This window comes from Leptodactylus fuscus, chromosome 6 (genome assembly GCF_031893055.1).
Source record: "Leptodactylus fuscus isolate aLepFus1 chromosome 6, aLepFus1.hap2, whole genome shotgun sequence".
Taxonomy (NCBI): domain Eukaryota; kingdom Metazoa; phylum Chordata; class Amphibia; order Anura; family Leptodactylidae; genus Leptodactylus; species Leptodactylus fuscus.
Window position 1 is genome coordinate 184471557 of NC_134270.1, and position 24754 is coordinate 184496310.

The 24754-nt window shown below is 44.7% G+C and overlaps 1 protein-coding gene across 2 annotated transcripts in view; it reads right to left on the minus strand.

Moving 5' to 3' along the window:
- The window catches only part of RNASET2 (ribonuclease T2), a 40636-nt gene extending 16189 nt beyond the window's left edge, over window positions 1-24447 (minus strand). The window contains exons 1-5 of one of the 2 annotated variants that reach the window (XM_075278955.1): window positions 24376-24447; window positions 15234-15329; window positions 14618-14678; window positions 11970-12025; window positions 1346-1403 (exon numbers count right to left, since the gene is read on the minus strand). In XM_075278955.1, the coding sequence (XP_075135056.1) occupies window positions 1346-1403; window positions 11970-12025; window positions 14618-14678; window positions 15234-15319 (261 nt within the window). In that variant the 5' untranslated portion in view covers window positions 15320-15329; window positions 24376-24447. The remainder of the gene's footprint in view (window positions 1-1345; window positions 1404-11969; window positions 12026-14617; window positions 14679-15233; window positions 15330-24375) is intronic. The other variant, XM_075278956.1, reaches the window with a different exon arrangement.
- Between the last annotated feature and the right edge of the window lie 307 nt (window positions 24448-24754).

Below are 24754 nucleotides of genomic sequence, written 5' to 3' on the forward strand. Positions count from 1 at the left end.
CACTGCCTGGACCCCCTGACTAAAGAGTATACAGTGTGAGAATCTGTCACATTCAGCTTGTTCTCCTACCAGCCCTGACCTTACAAATCACTACCAGGTAGAGAGAACTGTGCAGCCACATCGGGACATACCCACTCTGCCCGATCATAGTGAAAGAGGTCAGGCTGGTTAGGCACTGCCCGAACCCCCTGAATATAGAGTAGAGTGTGAGAATCCGTCACATTCAGCTCCTTCTCCTATCAGCCCTGACCTTACAGATCACTATCAGGTAGAGAGAACTGTGCAGTCACATAGAGCTCTCAGTGATCGGGACATACACATTCTGCACGATCATAGTGAAAGCGGTCAGGCACTGCCCGGACCCCCTGACTATAGAGTATAGAGTGTCAGAATCCATCACATTCAGCTTTCTCTCCTACCAGCCCTGACCTTACAGATCACTATCAGATAGAGAGAACTGTGCAGCCACATTGGGACATACCCACTCTGCCCGATCATAGTGAAAGAGGTCAGACACTGCCCGGACCCCCTGACTATAGAGTATACAGTGTGAGAATCCGTCACATTCAGCTTCTTCTCCTACCAGCCCTGACCTTACAGATCACTACCAGGTAGAGAGAACTGTGCAGCCACATTGGGACATACCCACTCTGCCCGATCATAGAGAAAGAGGTCAGACACTGGCCGGACCCCCTGACTATAGAGTATACAGTGTGAGAATCCATCACATTCAGCTTCTTCTCCTACCATCCCTGACCTTACAGATCACTATCAGGTAGAGAGAACTGTGCAGCCACATAGATCTCACAGTGATCGGGCCATATCCGCTCTGCCCAATCATAGAGAAAGGTCAGGCTGGTCAGGCACTGCCCGGACACCCTGACAAAGGAGCAGACAATAAGACTCGTCAAGTTTTTGAAAGATTAAATCACTATGAAATGATTTCTCCGGCACAGTCCAGGGGTAAGGTTATCCTCGCTCAATGTCGGAGGAGGCCGCTACGCCCCATGTTACTACAAGGCCCTGCCAGACGTCACCGTTTCTACACACAAGGCAGAAGTACAAATTAAAATCAGTTTAGTACTAAAAAACATCCCCACAGAAATCCCTTGTAAGAGCGGCGGCCGCGTCGTCCTAGGGGGCCATTGTAAGACCAAGTCCAGGTCATGTCATGTATCTCTAGGTGCAGTCATTGTAAGCCAGTCCTAGAGATGGCCACAACGGTCTGGTCTCGCCCCGTCCCTAATCCTGTTATCTCCATAGACTACACCAGACGTGACACCGACTGTGAAAGGGAAAACCTTGGATGACCTTGTATAAGTCCAATTCCCTCTTAGTAGCCTACCTGTATATTAGACAAGTCCAGAGGCCACGAGCTGTTACACATCTCTGACTTATCGGGCCTATAGGAAGACATTACAGAAGATTAAGAGAAGCCGAGCCAAGACACAGAACAATAAGAACAGACGGGAAATAAGACAAGAGGACAGTCCTGAAGGAGCCCCCAGATTACCGCACCCTGTCTATTACACACGTGGTCATGAGCCACAACCTGCTTACCTATAGGGGACACTTTATTAAAACTGGTAGTCCCAAGTGTTCAAGACTAGATCTCCTCTGATCCTGGTGTGTGACTGTATATAACACTATATATCTCCTGTGACTGTATATAACACTGTATATCTCCTGTGACTGTATATAACACTATATATCTCCTGTGACTGTATATAACACTGTATATCTCCTGTGACTGTATATAACACTGTGTATCTCCTGTGACTGTATATAACACTGTATATCTCCTGTGACTGTATATAACACTGTATATCTCCTGTGACTGTATATAACACTGTATACCTCCTGTGACTGTATATAACACTATATATCTCTTGTGACTGTATATAACACTATATACCTCCTGTGACTGTATATAACACTATATATCTCCTGTGACTGTATATAACACTATATATCTCCTGTGACTGTATATAACACTATATACCTCCTGTGACTGTATATAACACTATATATCTCCTGTGACTGTATATAACACTATATATCTCCTGTGACTGTATATAACACTATATACCTCCTGTGACTGTATATAACACTGTATATCTCCTGTGACTGTATATAACACTGTATATCTCCTGTGACTGTATATAACACTGTATATCTCCTGTGACTGTATATAACACTGTATACCTCCTGTGACTGTATATAACACTATATATCTCCTGTGACTGTATATAACACTATATATCTCCTGTGACTGTATATAACACTATATACCTCCTGTGACTGTATATAACACTGTATATCTCCTGTGACTGTATATAACACTGTATATCTCCTGTGACTGTATATAACACTGTATATCTCCTGTGACTGTATATAACACTGTATATCTCCTGTGACTGTATATAACACTATATATCTCCTGTGACTGTATATAACACTATATACCTCCTGTGACTGTATATAACAGTGTATATCTCCTGTGACTGTATATAACACTGTATACCTCCTGTGACTGTATATAACACTATATATCTCCTGTGACTGTATATAACACTGTATATCTCCTGTGACTGTATATAACACTGTATATCTCCTGTGACTGTATATAACACTATATATCTGCTGTGACTGTATATAACACTGTATATCTCCTGAAGACTGTATATAACACTGTATACCTCCTGTGACTGTATATAACACTGTATATCTCTTGTGACTGTATATAACACTGTATATCTCCTGTGACTGTATATAACACTGTATACCTCCTGTGACTGTATATAACACTGTATATCTCTTGTGACTGTATATAACACTATATACCTGCTGTGACTGTATATAACACTGTATACCTCCTGTGACTGTATATAACACTGTATATCTCCTGTGACTGTATATAACACTATATATCTCCTGTGACTGTATATAACACTATATATCTCCTGTGACTGTATATAACACTGTATACCTCCTGTGACTGTATATAACACTATATATCTCCTGTGACTGTATATAACACTGTATACCTCCTGTGACTGTATATAACACTATATATCTCCTGTGACTGTATATAACACTATATATCTCCTGTGACTGTATATAACACTATATACCTCCTGTGACTGTATATAACACTGTATACCTCCTGTGACTGTATATAACACTGTATATCTCCTGTGACTGTATATAACACTATATATCTCCTGTGACTGTATATAACACTATATACCTCCTGTGACTGTATATAACAGTGTATATCTCCTGTGACTGTATATAACACTGTATACCTCCTGTGACTGTATATAACACTATATATCTCCTGTGACTGTATATAACACTGTATATCTCCTGTGACTGTATATAACACTGTATATCTCCTGTGACTGTATATAACACTATATATCTGCTGTGACTGTATATAACACTGTATATCTCCTGAAGACTGTATACAACACTGTATACCTCCTGTGACTGTATATAACACTGTATATCTCTTGTGACTGTATATAACACTGTATATCTCCTGTGACTGTATATAACACTGTATACCTCCTGTGACTGTATATAACACTGTATATCTCTTGTGACTGTATATAACACTATATACCTGCTGTGACTGTATATAACACTGTATACCTCCTGTGACTGTATATAACACTGTATATCTCCTGTGACTGTATATAACACTATATATCTCCTGTGACTGTATATAACACTATATATCTCCTGTGACTGTATATAACACTGTATACCTCCTGTGACTGTATATAACACTGTATATCTCCTGTGACTGTATATAACACTGTATATCTCTTGTGACTGTATATAACACTGTATACCTCCTGTGACTGTATATAACACTGTATATCTCTTGTGACTGTATATAACACTGTATACCTCTTGTGACTGTATATAACACTGTATATCTCCTGTGACTGTATATAACACTATATACCTCCTGTGACTGTATATAACACTATACCTGTATATCTCCTGTGACTGTATATAACACTATATACCTCCTGTGACTGTATATAACACTATACCTGTATATCTCCTGTGACTGTATATAACACTGTATACCTCCTGTGACTGTATATAACACTGTATATCTCCTGTGACTGTATATAACACTATATATCTCCTGTGACTGTATATAACACTGTATATCTCCTGTGACTGTATATAACACTGTATATCTCCTGTGACTGTATATAACACTGTATATCTCCTGTGACTGTATATAACACTATACATCTCCTGTGACTGTATATAACCCTCCTGTGACTGTATATAACACTATATATCTCCTGTGACTGTATATAACACTATATATCTCCTGTGACTGTATATAACACTGTATATCTCCTGTGACTGTATATAACACTGTATATCTCCTGTGACTGTATATAACACTGTATACCTCCTGTGACTGTATATAACACTGTATATCTCCTGTGACTGTATATAACACTATATACCTCCTGTGACTGTATATAACACTATATATCTGCTGTGACTGTATATAACACTATATACCTCCTGTGGCTGTATATAACACTATATACCTCCTGTGACTGTATATAACACTATATATCTCCTGTGACTGTATATAACACTGTATATCTCCTGTGACTGTATATAACACTGTATATCTCCTGTGACTGTATATAACACTATATACCTCCTGTGACTGTATATAACACTATATATCTGCTGTGACTGTATATAACACTATATACCTCCTGTGGCTGTATATAACACTATATACCTCCTGTGACTGTATATAACACTGTATATCTCCTGTGACTGTATATAACACTATATACCTCCTGTGACTGTATATAACACTATATATCTCCTGTGACTGTATATAACACTGTATATCTCCTGTGACTGTATATAACACTGTGTACCTCCTGTGACTGTATATAACACTATATATCTCCTGTGACTGTATATAACACTGTATATCTCCTGTGACTGTATATAACACTGTATATCTCCTGTGACTGTATATAACACTATATATCTCCTGTGACTGTATATAACACTGTATATCTCCTGTGACTGTATATAACACTATATACCTCCTGTGACTGTATATAACACTATATATCTGCTGAGACTGTATATAACACTATATACCTCCTGTGACTGTATATAACACTATATATCTCCTGTGACTGTATATAACACTATATATCTCCTGTGACTGTATATAACACTATATATCTCCTGTGACTGTATATAACACTATATACCTCCTGTGACTGTATATAACACTGTATATCTCCTGTGACTGTATATAACACTATATATCTCCTGTGACTGTATATAACACTATATATCTCCTGTGACTGTATATAACACTATATATCTCCAGTGACTCTATATAACACTATATATCTCCTGTGACTGTATATAACACTATATATCTCCTGTGACTGTATATAACACTATATATCTCCTGTGACTGTATATAACACTGTATATCTCCTGTGACTGTATATAACACTATATATCTCCTGTGACTGTATATAACACTATATATCTCCTGTGACTGTATATAACACTATATATCTCCAGTGACTCTATATAACACTATATATCTCCTGTGACTGTATATAACACTATATATCTCCTGTGACTGTATATAACACTATATACCTCCTGTGACTGTATATAACACTGTATATCTCCTGTGACTGTATATAACACTATATATCTCCTGTGACTGTATATAACACTATATATCTCCTGTGACTGTATATAACACTATATATCTCCAGTGACTCTATATAACACTATATATCTCCTGTGACTGTATATAACACTATATATCTCCTGTGACTGTATATAACACTATATATCTCCTGTGACTGTATATAACACTGTATATCTCCTGTGACTGTATATAACACTATATATCTCCTGTGACTGTATATAACACTATATATCTCCTGTGACTGTATATAACACTATATATCTCCAGTGACTCTATATAACACTATATATCTCCTGTGACTGTATATAACACTATATATCTCCTGTGACTGTATATAACACTATATATCTCCTGTGACTGTATATAACACTGTATATCTCCTGTGACTGTATATAACACTATATATCTGCTGAGACTGTATATAACACTATATATCTCCTGTGACTGTATATAACACTATATATCTCCTGTGACTGTATATAACACTATATATCTCCTGTGACTGTATATAACACTGTATATCTCCTGTGACTGTATATAACCCTGTATACCTCCTGTGACTATATAACACTATATATCTGCTGAGACTGTATATAACACTATATATCTCCTGTGACTGTATATAACACTGTATATCTCCTGTGACTCTATATAACACTGTATATCTCCTGTGACTGTATATAACACTATATATCTCCTGTGACTGTATATAACACTATATATCTCCTGTGACTGTATATAATACTATATATCTCCAGTGACTCTATATAACACTGTATATCTCCTGTGACTGTATATAACACTATATATCTCCTGTGACTGTACATAACACTGTATATCTCCTGTGACTGTATATAACACTGTATATCTCCTGTGACTGTATATAACACTATATATCTCCTCTGACTATATATAACACTATATATCTCCTGTGACTGTATATAACACTATATATCTCCTGTGACTGTATATAAGACTATATATCTCCTGTGACTGTATATAACACTATATATCTCCTGTGACTGTATATAACACTATATATCTCCTGTGACTCTATATAACACTGTATATCTCCTGTGACTGTATATAACACTATATATCTCCTGTGACTGTATATAACACTATATATCTCCAGTGACTCTATATAACACTGTATATCTCCTGTGACTGTATATAACACTGTATACCTCCTGTGACTGTATATAACACTGTATACCTCCTGTGACTGTATATAACACTGTATACCTCCTGTGACTGTATATAACACTATATATCTCCTGTGACTGTATATAACACTGTATATCTCCTGTGACTGTATATAACACTGTGTATCTCCTGTGACTGTATATAACACTGTATATCTCCTGTGACTGTATATAACACTGTATACCTCCTGTGACTGTATATAACACTATATATCTCCTGTGACTGTATATAACACTGTATATCTCCTGTGACTGTATATAACACTATATACCTCCTGTGACTGTATATAACACTGTATATCTCCTGTGACTGTATATAACACTATATACCTCCTGTGACTGTATATAACACTATATACCTCCTGTGACTGTATATAACACTATATACCTCCTGTGACTGTATATAACACTATATATCTCCTGTGACTGTATATAAGACTATATACCTCCTGTGACTGTATATAACACTGTATATCTCCTGTGACTGTATATAACACTGTATATCTCCTGTGACTGTATATAACACTGTATATCTCCTGTGACTGTATATAAGACTATATACCTCCTGTGACTGTATATAACACTATATATCTCCTGTGACTGTATATAACACTGTATACCTCCTGTGACTGTATATAACACTGTATACCTCCTGTGACTGTATATAACACTGTATACCTCCTGTGACTGTATATAACACTATATATCTCCTGTGACTGTATATAACACTGTACACTCACCGGCCACTTTATTAGGTACACCTGTCCAACTGCTCGTTAACACTTAATCTCTAATCAGCCAATCACATGGCGGCAACTCAGTGCATTTCGGCATGTAGACATGGTCAAGACAATCTCCTGCAGTTCAAACCGAGCATCAGTATGGGGGGGAAGAAAGGTGATTTGAGTGCCTTTGAACGTGGCATGGTTGTTGGTGCCAGAAGGGCTGGTCTGAGTATTTCAGAAACTGCTGATCTACTGGGATTTTCACGCACAACCATCTCTAGGGTTTACAGAGAATGGTCCGAAAAAGAAAAAACATCCAGTGAGCGGCAGTTCTGTGGGGGGCGGAAATGCGTTGTTGATGCCAGAGGTCAGAGGAGAATGGCCAGACTGGTTCGAGCTGATAGAAAGGCAACAGTGACTCAAATAGCCACCCGTTACACCCAAGGTAGCCAGAAGAGCATCTCTGAACGCCGCACAGTACGTCCAACTTTGAGGCTACAGATGGGCTACAGCAGCAGAAGACCACACCGGGTGCCACTCCTTTCAGCTAAGAACAGGAAACTGAGGCTACAATTTGCACAAGCTCATCGAAATTGGACAATTGAAGATTGGAAAAACGTTGCCTGGTCTGATGAGTCTCGATTTCTGCTGCGACATTCGGATGGTAGGGTCAGAATTTGGCGTCAACAACATGAAAGCATGGATCCATCCTGCCTTGTATCAACGGTTCAGGCTGGTGGTGGTGGTGTCATGGTGTGGGGAATATTTTCTTGGCACTCTTTGGGCCCCTTGGTACCAATTGAGCATCATTGCAACGCCAAAGCCTACCTGAGTATTGTTGCTGACCATGTCCACCCCTTTATGAGCACAATGTACCCAACATCTGATGGCTACTTTCAGCAGGATAATGCAATGCCATGTCATAAAGCTGGAATCATCTCAGACTGGTTTCTTGAACATGACAATGAGTTCACTGTACTCCAATGGCCTCCACAGTCACCAGATCTCAATCCAATAGAGGAGCATCTTTGGGATGTGGTGGAACGGGAGATTCGCATCATGGATGTGCAGCCGACAAATCTGCGACTGCAACTGTGTGATGCCATCATGTCAATATGGAGCAAAATCTCTGAGGAATGCTTCCAGCACCTTGTTGTATCTATGCCACGAAGAATTGAGGCAGTTCTGAAGGCAAAAGGGGGTCCAACCCGTTACTAGCATGGTGTACCTAATAAAGTGGCCGGTGAGTGTATATCTCCTGTGACTGTATATAACACTATATATCTCCTGTGACTGTATATAACACTATATATCTCCTGTGACTGTATATAACACTATATACCTCCTGTGACTGTATATAACACTATATATCTCCTGTGACTGTATATAACACTGTATATCTCCTGTGACTGTATATAACACTATATATCTCCTGTGACTGTATATAACACTATATATGTCCTGTGACTGTATATAACACTATATACCTCCTGTGACTGTATATAACACTATATATCTCCTGTGACTGTATATAAGACTATATATCTCCTGTGACTGTATATAACACTGTATATCTCCTGTGACTGTATATAACACTATATATCTCCTGTGACTGTATATAACACGATATATCTCCTGTGACTGTATATAACACGATATACCTCCTGTGACTGTATATAACACTGTATATCTCCTGTGACTGTATATAACACTATATATCTCCTGTGACTGTATATAACACTATATACCTCCTGTGACTGTATATAACACTGTATATCTCCTGTGACTGTATATAACACTATATATGTCCTGTGACTGTATATAACACTATATATCTCCTGTGACTGTATATAACACTATATATCTCTTGTGACTGTATATAACACTATATATCTCCTGTGACTGTATATAACACTGTATACCTCCTGTGACTGTATATAACACTGTATACCTCCTGTGACTGTATATAACACTGTATACCTCCTGTGACTGTATATAACACTATATATCTCCTGTGACTGTATATAACACTATATACCTCCTGTGACTGTATATAACACTATATATCTCCTGTGACTGTATATAACACTGTATATCTCCTGTGACTGTATATAACACTGTATATCTCCTGTGACTGTATATAACACTGTATATCTCCTGTGACTGTATATAACACTGTATATCTCCTGTGACTGTATATAACACTATATATCTCCTGTGACTGTATATAACACTATATACCTCCTGTGACTGTATATAACACTATATATCTCCTGTGACTGTATATAACACTATATATCTCCTGTGACTGTATATAACACTATATACCTCCTGTGACTGTATATAACACTATATATCTCCTGTGACTGTATATAACACTGTATACCTCCTGTGACTGTATATAACACTGTATACCTCCTGTGACTGTATATAACACTATATATCTCCTGTGACTGTATATAACACTATATACCTCCTGTGACTGTATATAACACTATATATCTCCTGTGACTGTATATAAGACTATATACCTCCTGTGACTGTATATAACACTATATATCTCCTGTGACTGTATATAAGACTATATATCTCCTGTGACTGTATATAACACTGTATACCTCCTGTGACTGTATATAACACTGTATATCTCCTGTGACTGTATATAACACTATATATGTCCTGTGACTGTATATAACACTATATATCTCCTGTGACTGTATATAACACTATATATCTCCTGTGACTGTATATAACACTATATATCTCCTGTGACTGTATATAACACTATATATCTGCTGTGACTGTATATAACACTGTATACCTCCTGTGACTGTATATAACACTATATATCTCCTGTGACTGTATATAACACTATATACCTCCTGTGACTGTATATAACACTATATATCTCCTGTGACTGTATATAACACTGTATACCTCCTGTGACTGTATATAACACTATATATCTCCTGTGACTGTATATAACACTGTATATCTCCTGTGACTGTATATAACACTATATATCTGCTGTGACTGTATATAACACTATATATCTGCTGTGACTGTATATAACACTATATATCTCCTGTGACTGTATATAACACTATATATCTCCTGTGACTGTATATAACACTATATACCTCCTGTGACTGTATATAACACTATATACCTCCTGTGACTGTATATAACACTATATATCTCCTGTGACTGTATATAACACTGTATATCTCCTGTGACTGTATATAACACTATATATCTCCTGTGACTGTATATAACAATGTATATCTCCTGTGACTGTATATAACACTGTATATCTCCTGTGACTGTATATAACACTATATACCTCCTGTGACTGTATATAACACTATATACCTCCTGTGACTGTATATAACACTATATATCTCCTGTGACTGTATATAACACTGTATATCTCCTGTGACTGTATATAACACTATATATCTCCTGTGACTGTATATAACACTATATATCTGCTGTGACTGTATATAACACTATATACCTCCTGTGACTGTATATAACACTATATACCTCCTGTGACTGTATATAACACTATATACCTCTGTGACTGTATATAACACTATATATCTCCTGTGACTGTATATAACACTATATATCTCCTGTGACTGTATATAACACTATATACCTCCTGTGACTGTATATAACACTGTATATCTCCTGTGACTGTATATAACACTATATATCTCCTGTGACTGTATATAACACTATATATCTCCTGTGACTGTATATAACACTATATACCTCCTGTGACTGTATATAACACTATATATCTCCTGTGACTGTATATAACACTATATACCTCCTGTGACTGTATATAACACTATATATCTCCTGTGACTGTATATAACACTATATATCTCCTGTGACTGTATATAACACTATATATCTCCTGTGACTGTATATAACACTATATACCTCCTGTGACTGTATATAACACTATATACCTCCTGTGACTGTATATAACACTATATATCTCCTGTGACTGTATATAACACTGTATATCTCCTGTGACTGTATATAACACTATATATCTCCTGTGACTGTATATAACACTGTATATCTCCTGTGATGTTCCAATACTGATATGTCGCCCCCCATGTGACCACTAAACCTAATCACAAGCTTTTCCCCGCTATCAGTGATGTCATCCAGGAGGCCAGGACATGGCATAGTAATGGGGGGAGAGGGGGGATATACAGCTGCAGACATATGTAATGATATAAGTGACAGCACATATACAATGTATCATGTTACCACAATCCGTGCAGCGTCCAGTAGTCGGGGAGATCCGTGCAGGACTTTCCAACCGTCTGCATAAAATAAGATAAGTATATCAGGTGTGCGGTGAGGCCGGAGATATCCCGAGCGAGGACAGAGCGGGACGTGAGGGGCCGGGAGGGGTCACTAACATTCTGAGCCAAACACAACATGATTGAGGACTGACAAATCATTATATACCCTAAAGAGAGCCCAGAGTATAATAAGGGGAGGCCTAGGGGGGCTGAAGACACATAATACACAGTAATATCCATCACCCCACCACCACCACCACCTCCCCGTGGTCCCTGGGCTTGAGGACTGACCAGGATTCTTTCCTGGTCCTGGACCAACTCACATCAGCATTTATGAGGGATCAAAGAAATTGGATAAGCTATTATGGGAAGTACATAGATACAAGACTGGAGATACGTGATGTCTCCAGGACCTATAGCTATGGGAAAAGCTCCAGGACCTATAGCTATGGGAAAAGCTCCAGGACCTATAGCTATGGGACAAGCTCCAGGACCTACGGCTATGGGACAAGCTCCAGGACCTACAGCTATGGGACAAGCTCCAGGACCTACAGCTATGGGACAAGCTCCAGGACCTATAGCTATGGGACAAGCTCCAGGACCTATAGCTATGGGACAAGCTCCATTACCTATAGCTATGGCACAAGCTCCAGGACCTATGACTAGGATAAGCTCCAGGACCTATGGCTATGGGACAAGCTCCAGGACCTATGACTAGGATAAGCTCCAGGACCTATAGCTATGAACAAGCTCCAGGACCTATAGCTATGGGACAAGCTCCAGGACCTATGACTAGGATAAGCTCCAGGACCTATGGCTATGGGACAAGCTCCAGGACCTATAGCTATGGGACAAGCTCCAGGACCTATAGCTATGGGACAAGCTCCAGGACCTACAGCTATGGGACAAGCTCCAGGACCTATAGCTATGGGACAAGCTCCAGGACCTATGGCTATGGGACAAGCTCCAGGACCTATGGCTATGGGACAAGCTCCAGGACCTACGGCTATGGGACAAGCTCCAGGACCTATGGCTATGGGACAAGCTCCAGGACCTATAGCTATGGGACAAGCTCCAGGACCTACGGCTATGGGACAAGCTCCAGGACCTATGGCTATGGGACAAGCTCCAGGACCTATGGCTATGGGACAAGCTCCAGAACCTATGGCTATGGGACAAGCTCCAGGACCTATGGCTATGAGACAAGCTCCAGGACCTATAGCTATGGGACAATCTCCAGGACCTATGGCTATGGGACAAGCTCCAGAACCTATAGCTATGTGATGTCTCCAGAACCTATGGCTATGGGACAAGCTCCAGGACCTATGGCTATGGGACAAGCTCCAGGACCTATGGCTATGGGACAAGCTCCAGGACCTATAACTATGGGACAAGCTCCAGGACCTATGGCTATGAGACAAGCTCCAGGACCTATGGCTATGACACAAGCTCCAGGACCTATGGCTGTGGGACAAGCTCCAGGACCTATAGCTATGGGACAAGCTCCAGGACCTATGACTATGGGACAAGCTCCAGGACCTATGACTATGTGATGTCTCCAGGACCTGTGACTATGTGACAAGCTCCAGGACCTATGGGTATGGGATAAGCTCCAGGACCTATGGCTATGGCACAAGCTCCAGGACCTATAGCTATGGACAAGCTTCAGGACCTATAGCTATGAGACAAGCTCCAGGACCTATAGCTATGAACAAGCTCCAGGACCTATGGCTATGGGACAAGCTCCAGGACCTATAGCTATGGGACAAGCTCCATTACCTATAGCTATGGCACAAGCTCCAGGACCTATGACTAGGATAAGCTCCAGGACCTATGGCTATGGGACAAGCTCCAGGACCTATGACTAGGATAAGCTCCAGGACCTATAGCTATGAACAAGCTCCAGGACCTATAGCTATGGGACAAGCTCCAGGACCTATGACTAGGATAAGCTCCAGGACCTATGGCTATGGGACAAGCTCCAGGACCTATAGCTATGGGACAAGCTCCAGGACCTATAGCTATGGGACAAGCTCCAGGACCTATGACTAGGATAAGCTCCAGGACCTATAGCTATGGGACAAGCTCCAGGACCTATGACTAGGATAAGCTCCAGGACCTATGGCTATGGGACAAGCTCCAGGACCTATAGCTATGGGACAAGCTCCAGGACCTATAGCTATGGGACAAGCTCCAGGACCTATGACTAGGATAAGCTCCAGGACCTATAGCTATGGGATAAGCTCCAGGACCTATGGCTATGGGACAAGCTCCAGGACCTACTGACGTATCTATGGCCAGTTTTCTATCTCCACCCTGTCTCTTTGCATCAAAAAGGGCCACAGGGACTACACAAAAGGTCTGGGACACTAATAGATCGTGACATGTATTGCAGCAGCCATAATACCCAGCTCAGCCAGGTTGGGATATGGCCAGTCTATATTATACAATCAATATGGCGCCAGCACAACCTCCATCCACCGCCCAGTCCTGAGAGAGATTAGGAAGAGTCCTATACAAGGCCGGGGAAGAGTCCCCATATACTTAGAGATCTCCATCTTAGTGTCTGGCTGTATTCCCCATAGTGTCCGCGGGGATCGGGAGCCTCACCTTACACACGGTGACCGGCCACTGATGGACCAGGATGAGCTTGTTCCACTCCGAGTGCTTTCTATAACCCTCAGAGAAAGAGAGAACATGGGGCGTCAGTATAACCGCTATTAAAGGGGATGTTCTTATTTACAAACCACTGCACCGCTCCTTTAAATGTAGCAGACGGGGCCCTGGAGGAGATGTGAGCGTCCATGACTGTGTATATGTGTATGGTCTCCTATCATCATATAAGGACCGACCGACCAATAATGACCAGCACTGCCGTCCCATGCTGAGGGCCACAACACCCATTTTGGGCAGGGTTTGGACACCTTCACCTTTTGGGTAGTGTTTCAGTAAACCCCTCCCCTTTTTAGACAAGGACATGCCGAAATTTACCAGGCTGAACAAGTAACTCAGCTCCTTTCTGATGTCACCATATGGGAGGGGGCAGCACGTATACAGCGCACGGAGCAGACGACTAATCCGACCTGTGACCTCATACAGATATAGCTTTGATGGTCTATGGTCCTCAGTGATGGGAGACATGACACTATTCGTACACCCCGTGACCACTTATGATGGTTATGTGTAGACGAGGCTTGGAGGGGTGCAGGAGCCCAGATTTTCTTACCTCAAACCCCACAGACTGTCCGTACAGCAGACGTGTAGACAGCCGAGAAGGACGGAGGCGAAGACCAGCGCGACGCGAAACTCCATAGTGCAACGTCTGGAGGAGGAGGAACAAAAATATTAGTCAACAACGATTTGTGCCGGGTCATTGTCAATGGAGATGCAGAAAGACAGAAGTCATAGTGGAAATATATTTAATACATCCCCCCCCCCTCTCTCTGCTCCCGCCTCTCTCTCTGCTCCCATCTCTCTCTCTGCTAGTGTCTCTCTCTGCTCCCGCCTCTCTCTCTGCTCCCGCCTCTCTCCGCTCCCGCCTCTCTCTCTGCTCCCGCCTCTCTCCGCTCCCGCCTCTCTCTCCCGCCTCTCTGCTCCCGCCTCTCTCTCTGCTCCCGCCTCTCTCTCTGCTCCCGCCTCTCTCCGCTCCCGCCTCTCTCTCTGCTCCCGCCTCTCTCCGCTCCCGCCTCTCTCTCCCGCCTCTCTGCTCCCGCCTCTCTCTCTGCTCCCGCCTCTCTCTCTGCACTCCCATCTCTCTGCTCCCATCTCTCTCTCTGCGCTCCCATCTCTCTGCTCCCATCTCTCTCTCTGCTCCCGCCTCTCTCTCTGCACTCCCATCTCTCTGCTCCCATCTCTCTCTCTCTGCACTCACATCTCTCTGCTCCCATCTCTCTCTCTGCTCCCGCCTCTCTCTCTGCACTCCCATCTCTCTGCTCCCATCTCTCTCTCTCTGCACTCACATCTCTCTGCTCCCGCCTCTCTCTCTGCACTCCCATCTCTCTGCTCCCATCTCTCTCTCTGCTCCCATCTCTCTCTCTGCTCCCGCTTCTCTCTCTGCTCCCGCCTCTCTGTTCGTGTCTCTCTCTGCTCCCGCCTCTCTGTTAGTGCCTCTCTCTGCTCCCATATCTCTCTCTGCTCCCGCCTCTCTCTCTGCTCCCGCCTCTCTCTCTGCTCCCGCCTCTCTCTCTTTGCTCCCGCCTCTCTCTCTGCACTCCCATCTCTCTGCTCCCATCTCTCTCTCTGCTCCCGCCTCTCTCTCTGCACTCCCATCTCTCTGCTCCCATCTCTCTCTCTCTGCACTCACATCTCTCTGCTCCCATCTCTCTCTCTGCTCCCGCCTCTCTCTCTGCACTCACATCTCTCTGCTCCCATCTCTCTCTCTCTGCACTCACATCTCTCTGCTCCCGCCTTTCTCTCTGCACTCCCATCTCTCTGCTCCCATCTCTCTCTCTGCTCCCGCTTCTCTCTCTGCTCCCGCCTCTCTGTTCGTGTCTCTCTCTGCTCCCGCCTCTCTGTTAGTGCCTCTCTCTGCTCCCATCTCTCTCTCTGCTCCCGTCTCTCTCTCTGCTCCCGCCTCTCTCTCTGCTCCCATCTCTCTCCCTCTCTCCGCTCCCGCCTCTCTCTCCCGCCTCTCTGCTCCCGCCTCTCTCTCTGCTCCCGCCTCTCTCTCTGCTCCCGCCTCTCTCCGCTCCCGCCTCTCTCTCTGCTCCCGCCTCTCTCCGCTCCCGCCTCTCTCTCCCGCCTCTCTGCTCCCGCCTCTCTCTCTGCTCCCGCCTCTCTCTCTGCACTCCCATCTCTCTGCTCCCATCTCTCTCTCTGCGCTCCCATCTCTCTGCTCCCATCTCTCTCTCTGCTCCCGCCTCTCTCTCTGCACTCCCATCTCTCTGCTCCCATCTCTCTCTCTCTGCACTCACATCTCTCTGCTCCCATCTCTCTCTCTGCTCCCGCCTCTCTCTCTGCACTCCCATCTCTCTGCTCCCATCTCTCTCTCTCTGCACTCCCATCTCTCTGCTCCCATCTCTCTCTCTCTGCACTCACATCTCTCTGCTCCCGCCTCTCTCTCTGCACTCCCATCTCTCTGCTCCTATCTCTCTCTCTGCTCCCATCTCTCTCTCTGCTCCCGCCTCTCTCTGCTCCCATCTCTCTCTCTGCTCCCATCTCTCTCTCTCTGCTCCCGCCTCTCTCTCTGCACTCCCATCTCTCTGCTCCCATCTCTCTCTCTGCTCCCGCCTCTCTCTCTGCACTCCCATCTCTCTGCTCCCATCTCTCTCTCTCTGCACTCCCATCTCTCTGCTCCCGCCTCTCTCTCTGCACTCCCATCTCTCTGCTCCCATCTCTCTCTCTGCTCCCATCTCTCTCTCTCTGCTCCCGCTTCTCTCTCTGCTCCCGCCTCTCTGTTCGTGTCTCTCTCTGCTCCCGCCTCTCTGTTAGTGCCTCTCTCTGCTCCCATCTCTCTCTCTGCTCCCGCCTCTCTCTCTGCTCCCGCCTCTCTCTCTGCTCCCGCCTCTCTCTCTCTCTGCTCCCGCCTCTCTCTCTGCACTCCCATCTCTCTGCTCCCATCTCTCTCTCTGCTCCCGCCTCTCTCTCTGCACTCCCATCTCTCTGCTCCCATCTCTCTCTCTCTGCACTCACATCTCTCTGCTCCCATCTCTCTCTCTGCTCCCGCCTCTCTCTCTGCACTCACATCTCTCTGCTCCCATCTCTCTCTCTCTGCACTCACATCTCTCTGCTCCCGCCTCTCTCTCTGCACTCCCATCTCTCTGCTCCCATCTCTCTCTCTGCTCCCATCTCTCTCTCTGCTCCCGCTTCTCTCTCTGCTCCCGCCTCTCTGTTCGTGTCTCTCTCTGCTCCCGCCTCTCTGTTAGTGCCTCTCTCTGCTCCCATATCTCTCTCTGCTCCCGCCTCTCTCTCTGCTCCCGCCTCTCTCTCTGCTCCCGCCTCTCTCTCTCTGCTCCCGCCTCTCTCTCTGCACTCCCATCTCTCTGCTCCCATCTCTCTCTCTGCTCCCGCCTCTCTCTCTGCACTCCCATCTCTCTGCTCCCATCTCTCTCTCTCTGCACTCACATCTCTCTGCTCCCATCTCTCTCTCTGCTCCCGCCTCTCTCTCTGCACTCACATCTCTCTGCTCCCATCTCTCTCTCTCTGCACTCACATCTCTCTGCTCCCGCCTCTCTCTCTGCACTCCCATCTCTCTGCTCCCATCTCTCTCTCTGCTCCCGCCTCTCTCTCTGCACTCCCATCTCTCTGCTCCCATCTCTCTCTCTGCTCCCGCCTCTCTCTCTGCACTCCCATCTCTCTGCTCCCATCTCTCTCTCTCTGCACTCACATCTCTCTGCTCCCATCTCTCTCTCTGCTCCCGCCTCTCTCTCTGCACTCCCATCTCTCTGCTCCCATCTCTCTCTCTGCTCCCGCCTCTCTGTTCGTGTCTCTCTCTGCTCCCGCCTCTCTGTTAGTGCCTCTCTCTGCTCCCATCTCTCTCTCTGCTCCCGTCTCTCTCTCTGCTCCCGCCTCTCTCTCTGCTCCCATCTCTCTCTCTCTCTCTGCTCCCGCCTCTCTCTCTGCTCCCGTCTCTCTGTTCGTGTCTCTCTCTGCTCCCATCTCCTTTTGCCCCCCCCCCCCCTCCCGCCTCTCCTCACTCCTCCCCCCTTCCCTCTCCATAGACTTTTATGGCCACATCTCTAGTACATGTGACCCGCAGCCCATCTGTAAACTGATAAGACAAAGATTTCATCATGTAAGTCTGTTAGGAGGAAGGAAGACACCGGCCTGATAAGAAGAGGAAGGAGCGAGTGTCTGATAAGAAGTCTCACAGTTTCACCTGCACATTTATGGTTTACTGAAATGATGGGGGGCTACTGAGGGCCACAAAAGGCTCAGTCCTTAAAGGGGATTCTGGGGGCTCCAAGTATGTTACATACTGATAACATATCCACAGGATCGGCTATAATTATCTGATCTTTGGGGACCCCGGGCTGATCAGCTGTTCTGGTAGTTCTAGACAGGGAGGGCGTGCAGACCAATCCAGGTATAGGAGCTGAGCGGCAGCCCCGTGCACTGTATAGCAGTATAACCCGGGAATTGCAGCTCCTCCGCTGCCTCCACTCCTGATCTGCTGCTGTTGCTTCAGGTGCCTACAAAACACTGGATAAGCAGATCTGTGCGGGCTGTGGGCGATGGACCCCACACTGATCATACAGTGTTGGCCAAAAGTATTGGCCCCCCTGCACTTCTGTCAGATAATCCTCGTGTTCTTCCAGATAATGATTACAGTCACAAATTCTTTGGTATTTTCTTCATTTAATTTGTCTTCAATGGAAAACCACAAAAAGGGTCAAAAAGCCAAATTGGATATAATTCCACAGCAAACATAAAAAAGGGGGGTGGACAAAAGTATTGGCACTGTTAGAGAAATCATGTGATGCTTCTGTAATTTGTGTAATTACCAGCACCTGTTAATTACCTGAGGCACCTAACAGGTGGTGGCAATAACTAAATCACACTTGCAGCCAGGTGAAATGGATTAAAGTTGACTCCACCTCTGTCCTGTGTCCTTGTGTGACCACATTGAGCATGGAGAAAAGAAAGAAGACCAAAGAACTGTCTGAGGACTTGAGAAGCAAAATTGTGAGGAAGCATGAGCAATCTCATGGCTACAAGTCCATCTCCAAAGCCCTGAATGTTCCTGTGTCTACCGTGCGCAGTGTCATCAAGAAGTGTAAAGTCCATGGCCCTGTGGCTAACCTCCCTAGATGTGGACGCAAAAGAAACATTGACGAGAGATTTCACCGCAAGATTGTGCGGATGGCGGATAAAGAACCTCGACTAACATCCAAACAAGTCCAAGCTGCCCTGCAGTCCGAGGGTACAACAGTGTCACTCCGTACTATCCAGCGTCAGCGTCTGAATGAGAAGGGACTGTATGGTAGGAGACCCAGGAAGACCCCACTTCTTACCCACAGACAGAAGCCAGGCTGGAGTTTGCCAAAACTTACCTGAGAAAGCCAAAACCGTTCTGGAAGAATGTTCTTCCAGCCAATACTTCTGTCCGCACCAGTTTTGGAGTTTTGTGTAAAATGATCAATGATGTGACTTTTTTTTCATTCTCTTTTGTGTTTTTTCATTGCAAACAAAATAACTGAAGATATTACCAAAGAGTTTGTGCTTGTAATCATTATCTGGGGGACAGCGAGGATTATCTGACAGGACTGCAGGGGGCGATACTTATACTGTATATACCCTGTGTCACTTATATACTATATAAGAGTCTGTGCTGTGTAATCATTATCTGGGGGACAGCGAGGATTATCTGACAGGACTGCAGGGGGCGATACTTATACTGTATATACCCTGTGTCACTTATATACTATATAAGAGTCTGGCTGTGCAATCATTATCTGGGGACAGCGAGGATTATCTGACAGGACTGCAGGGGGCGATACTTATACTGTATATACCCTGTGTCACTTATATACTATATAAGAGTTTGTGCTGTGTAATCATTATCTGGGGACAGCGAGGATTATCTGACAGGACTGCAGGGGGCGATACTTATACTGTATATACCCTGTGTCACTTATATACTATATAAGAGTCTGTGCTGTGTAATCATTATCTGGGGACAGCGAGGATTATCTGACAGGACTGCAGGGGGCGATACTTATACTGTATATACCCTGTGTCACTTATATACTATATAAGAGTCTGTGCTGTGTAATCATTATCTGGGGGACAGCGAGGATTATCTGACAGAACTGCAGGGGGCGATACTTATACTGTATATACCCTGTGTCACTTATATACTATATAAGAGTCTGTGCTGTGTAATCATTATCTGGGGGACAGCGAGGATTATCTGACAGGACTGCAGGGGGCGATACTTATACTGTATATACCCTGTGTCACTTATATACTATATAAGAGTCTGTGCTGTGTAATCATTATCTGGGGGACAGCGAGGATTATCTGACAGGACTGCAGGGGGCGATACATATACTGTATATACCCTGTGTCACTTATATACTATATAAGAGTCTGTGCTGTGTAATCATTATCTGGGGGACAGCGAGGATTATCTGACAGGACTGCAGGGGGCGATACTTTTGGCCAACACTGTATACTGATGACCCGGCCTGTGGAAAGGCACTTGGGGCCATGACAGGTTCTCTATAGATAAAGAATGCTGACACAGGCAGAGAATGAGGAACCGCGTCCGACAACCCACCACCGCCATCGCCGCCACTTCCTCACAAGAGTCTCATGTGACTGTACAATAGTCGGTGAGGGGTTACACAAGACAAAAAGAGCCTCCGCAGCACGGTAACAGTATGAACAAGGACAGATATTGTCACACTGCGGGGTATGCCGCTATAGAGAGATGGTTAGACCCCCAAAGAATTGGCAAAGAAACCAAAAGTAGCACCGTCTAGTGTAATGTCAGAGGGTGAGCAGTGAGGGGCGCCACAGAGCAGCACATGGATGGCAGGTAGACCTTCATTTTGGGACAGTGAGGATTAGAGGATGGAGAGCAATTAAAGGGGTTGTCCATAGTATGACCTGTCTATTACTAGTGTTGGAGAAACCTCACCTGGACTATAACGATGGACGGTTTTGGGGAGGTACAGAAACCTAATAATCATCTGGTTCTCCCCTCTCGGAGTCTCCTCCGTGGCCTCTTCTCTCCTCTTCTGCTGCTTTCCAGCCTCCTGGGAGACGTAAACCCATTGGGACCAGTGATTGGGCCGCAGCAGTCACATGAGCCGCGTTACAATATGACAAAGCATGGTGATGTCATCGTGTCCCAGTGATGTCACCCAGAAGGCAGGAAGAGGCCAGAAGACCCTGGGAGACAAAACCTGACACCCCGATAAGCTATTAGGGGGATACCAGCTGGTTATTACTCTTCTGCACCCCCCGGCGCCTCTGAGGAGGTTTGGAGTGTAATAATGACTCCAGGGTGATGAATCCCCGAAAATCTCTGGTTTGGGCCAATCCAAAATGTTTGGAACACTCCTGACAAATCCAGATTGTTCCGAGCTGGTGCACCCTAGGTCTAACTGACACCCCTAACCAATGGGCTGATCTAGAACCGGGCTGCTCCATACACCACATAGTGGCCAATCCTGGTAGCGCCGCTCAGCCCCTATCCATGTGAGCAGCTGATTGGGGTGTTGTCAGGGGGTCAGACCTGCTGTATCGGTGACCTATACCCCATCAATAACCCCTCTACATGCACTACAGTATAGAACAATACCAGAACTCCCTCGTCCCTCTCTATATACAGTCATGGCCAAAAGTTCTGAGAATGTTACAAATAGTAATTGTTACAAAGTCTACTGCTTCAGTTTTCCTAATGGTAATTTGCAGATACTCCAGAATGTTATACAGAGGGATCAGCTTAACAGCAATTACTTGCAAAGTCAATATTTGCCTAGAAAATGAATTTTATCCCCCAAAACACATTTCAGCATCATTGCAGCCCTGCCTTAAAAGGACCAGCTAACATCATTTCAGTGATTGCTCCAGTAACACAGGTGTGGGTGTTGATGAGGACAGGGCTGGAGATCAATCTGTCATGATTAAGTAAGAATGACACCACTGGACACTGTAAAAGGAGGCTGGTGCTTGGCATCATTGTTTCTCTTCTGTTACCCATGGTTATCTCTAAAGAAACACGTGCAGTCATCATTGCACTGCACAACAATGGCCTAACAGGGAAGAGTATCGCAGCTAGAAAGATTGCACCTCAGTCAACAATCTATCGCATCATCAAGAACTTCAAGGAGAGAGGTTCCATTGTTGGCAAAAAGGCTCCAGGGCGCCCAAGAAAGACCAGCAAGCGCCAGGACCGTCTCTTAAAAGTGTTTCAGCTGCGGGATCGGGCTACCAGCAGTGCAGAGCTTGCTCAGGAATGGCAGCAGGCAGGTGTGAGTGCATCTGCACGCACTGTGAGGTGGAGACTCTTGGAGCAAGGCCTGGTCTCAAGGAGGGCAGCAAAGAAGCCACTTCTCTCCAGAAAAAACATCAGGGACAGACTGATATTCTGCAGAAGGTCCAGGGAGTGACTGCTGAGGACTGGGGGAAAGTCATTTTCTCTGATGAATCCCCTTTTCGATTGTTTGGGACATCTGGAGAACAGCTTATTGGGAGAAGAGGAGGTGAGCGCTACCACCAGTCTTGTCTCATGCCGACTGTAAAGCATCCTGAAACCATTCATGTGTGGGGTGGCTTCTCCGCCAAGGGAATTGGCTCTCTCACAGTCTGGCCTAAAAACACAGCCATGAATAAAGAATGGGACCAGAATGTCCTCCAAGATCAACTTCTCCCAACCGTCCAAGAGCAGTTTGGCCATCAACAATGCCTTTTCCAGCATGATGGAGCACCTTGCCATAAAGCAAAGGGGAGAACTAAATGGCTCAGGGAACAAAACACAGAGATTTTGGGTCCATGGCCTGGAAACTCCCCAGATCTTAATCCCATTGAGAACTTGTGGTCAATCATCAAGAGACGGGTGGACAAACAAAAACCTACAAATTCTGACAAAATGCAAGCATTGATTGTGCAAGAATGGACGGCTATCAGTCAGGATTTGGTCCAGAAGGTGATTGAGAGCTGCCAGGGAGAATTGCAGAGGTCCTGAAGAAGAAGAAGGGGCAACACTGCAAATATTACACCGCTGCACTAACTCCTTCTAACTGTCACTATAAGCTTTTATTACTCAGAATATGATTGCAATTCTATTTCTGTATGTGATAAAAACATCTGACAAACACACAGAAACCAGAGGGAGCAGATCATGTGACAAGAGGAGATTTGTGGCATTCTCAGAACTTTTGGCCATGACTGTACATGCATGCTCGGCTCTTATACAGATGAGGCAGCGCTGCACGCCGGGATATTTCATCCTACCCAGTGATGTGACCCCATCAGACGCCATGATAGGGAATTGTTACGTCCATCATATGACAGATCCGTCATGGTCGGGATTCCCGGCATACACCTGCACACTCGGCCCTGTCTCTGACACCAATGATGACAATTTATAGACACAAGATTTAGGTCATCAAATAAGACACTAATCACACAGCGAGAGAAGAAATACCAAACATACCCAGATAGTATCTGCACACATCACCCATGGGCAACAAGTCCGACCAGGAGAGCGGGTGCCCGGCCAGGTGAGGCCACGCCCCAGGTGCACCGCTCATCTGCATACAGATTAAGGATTTTCTCCGCGGTCAGATTGCACCTTCATTCTGTGCAGGGTCAATAACACTAATATAGTATGACCTGTCAGAGGCCAGCCCGACCCCGACTGCAGCTCTACAGATCACCCCCCACATACAGCTGAAGTGTCGTCGCTTTGTACTCACTCTGCTGCCAGATCCAGGAGAGACGAACAAGTCAGCTCTGACTACAGAGCAGCAGCTGGTTCTGATGACATCATGGGAAGGGGCGGGGCCTCCAGGAATGTGCACAAAACAGGAAGCAACAGTGGCATTGGCTGCACGTGCAGGGGGAGGGGAGCTACATGGGGCTGCAGGCTGTGTACATGGGACTGCACAATGGGGGGGCTCGGGGAAGAGGAGAGAAGCTTATTTACATGGGACTGTATACTGGAGGGGAGCGATGTCATACATGACGGAGGAGAAGAGTGTAATAAGAGGGAGGTATGGAGGAGAGAGAGGAGGACGAGGAGGAGAGAGAGAGGGGGACATGGAGGAGAGAGAGGGGGGAGAGAGACATGGAGGA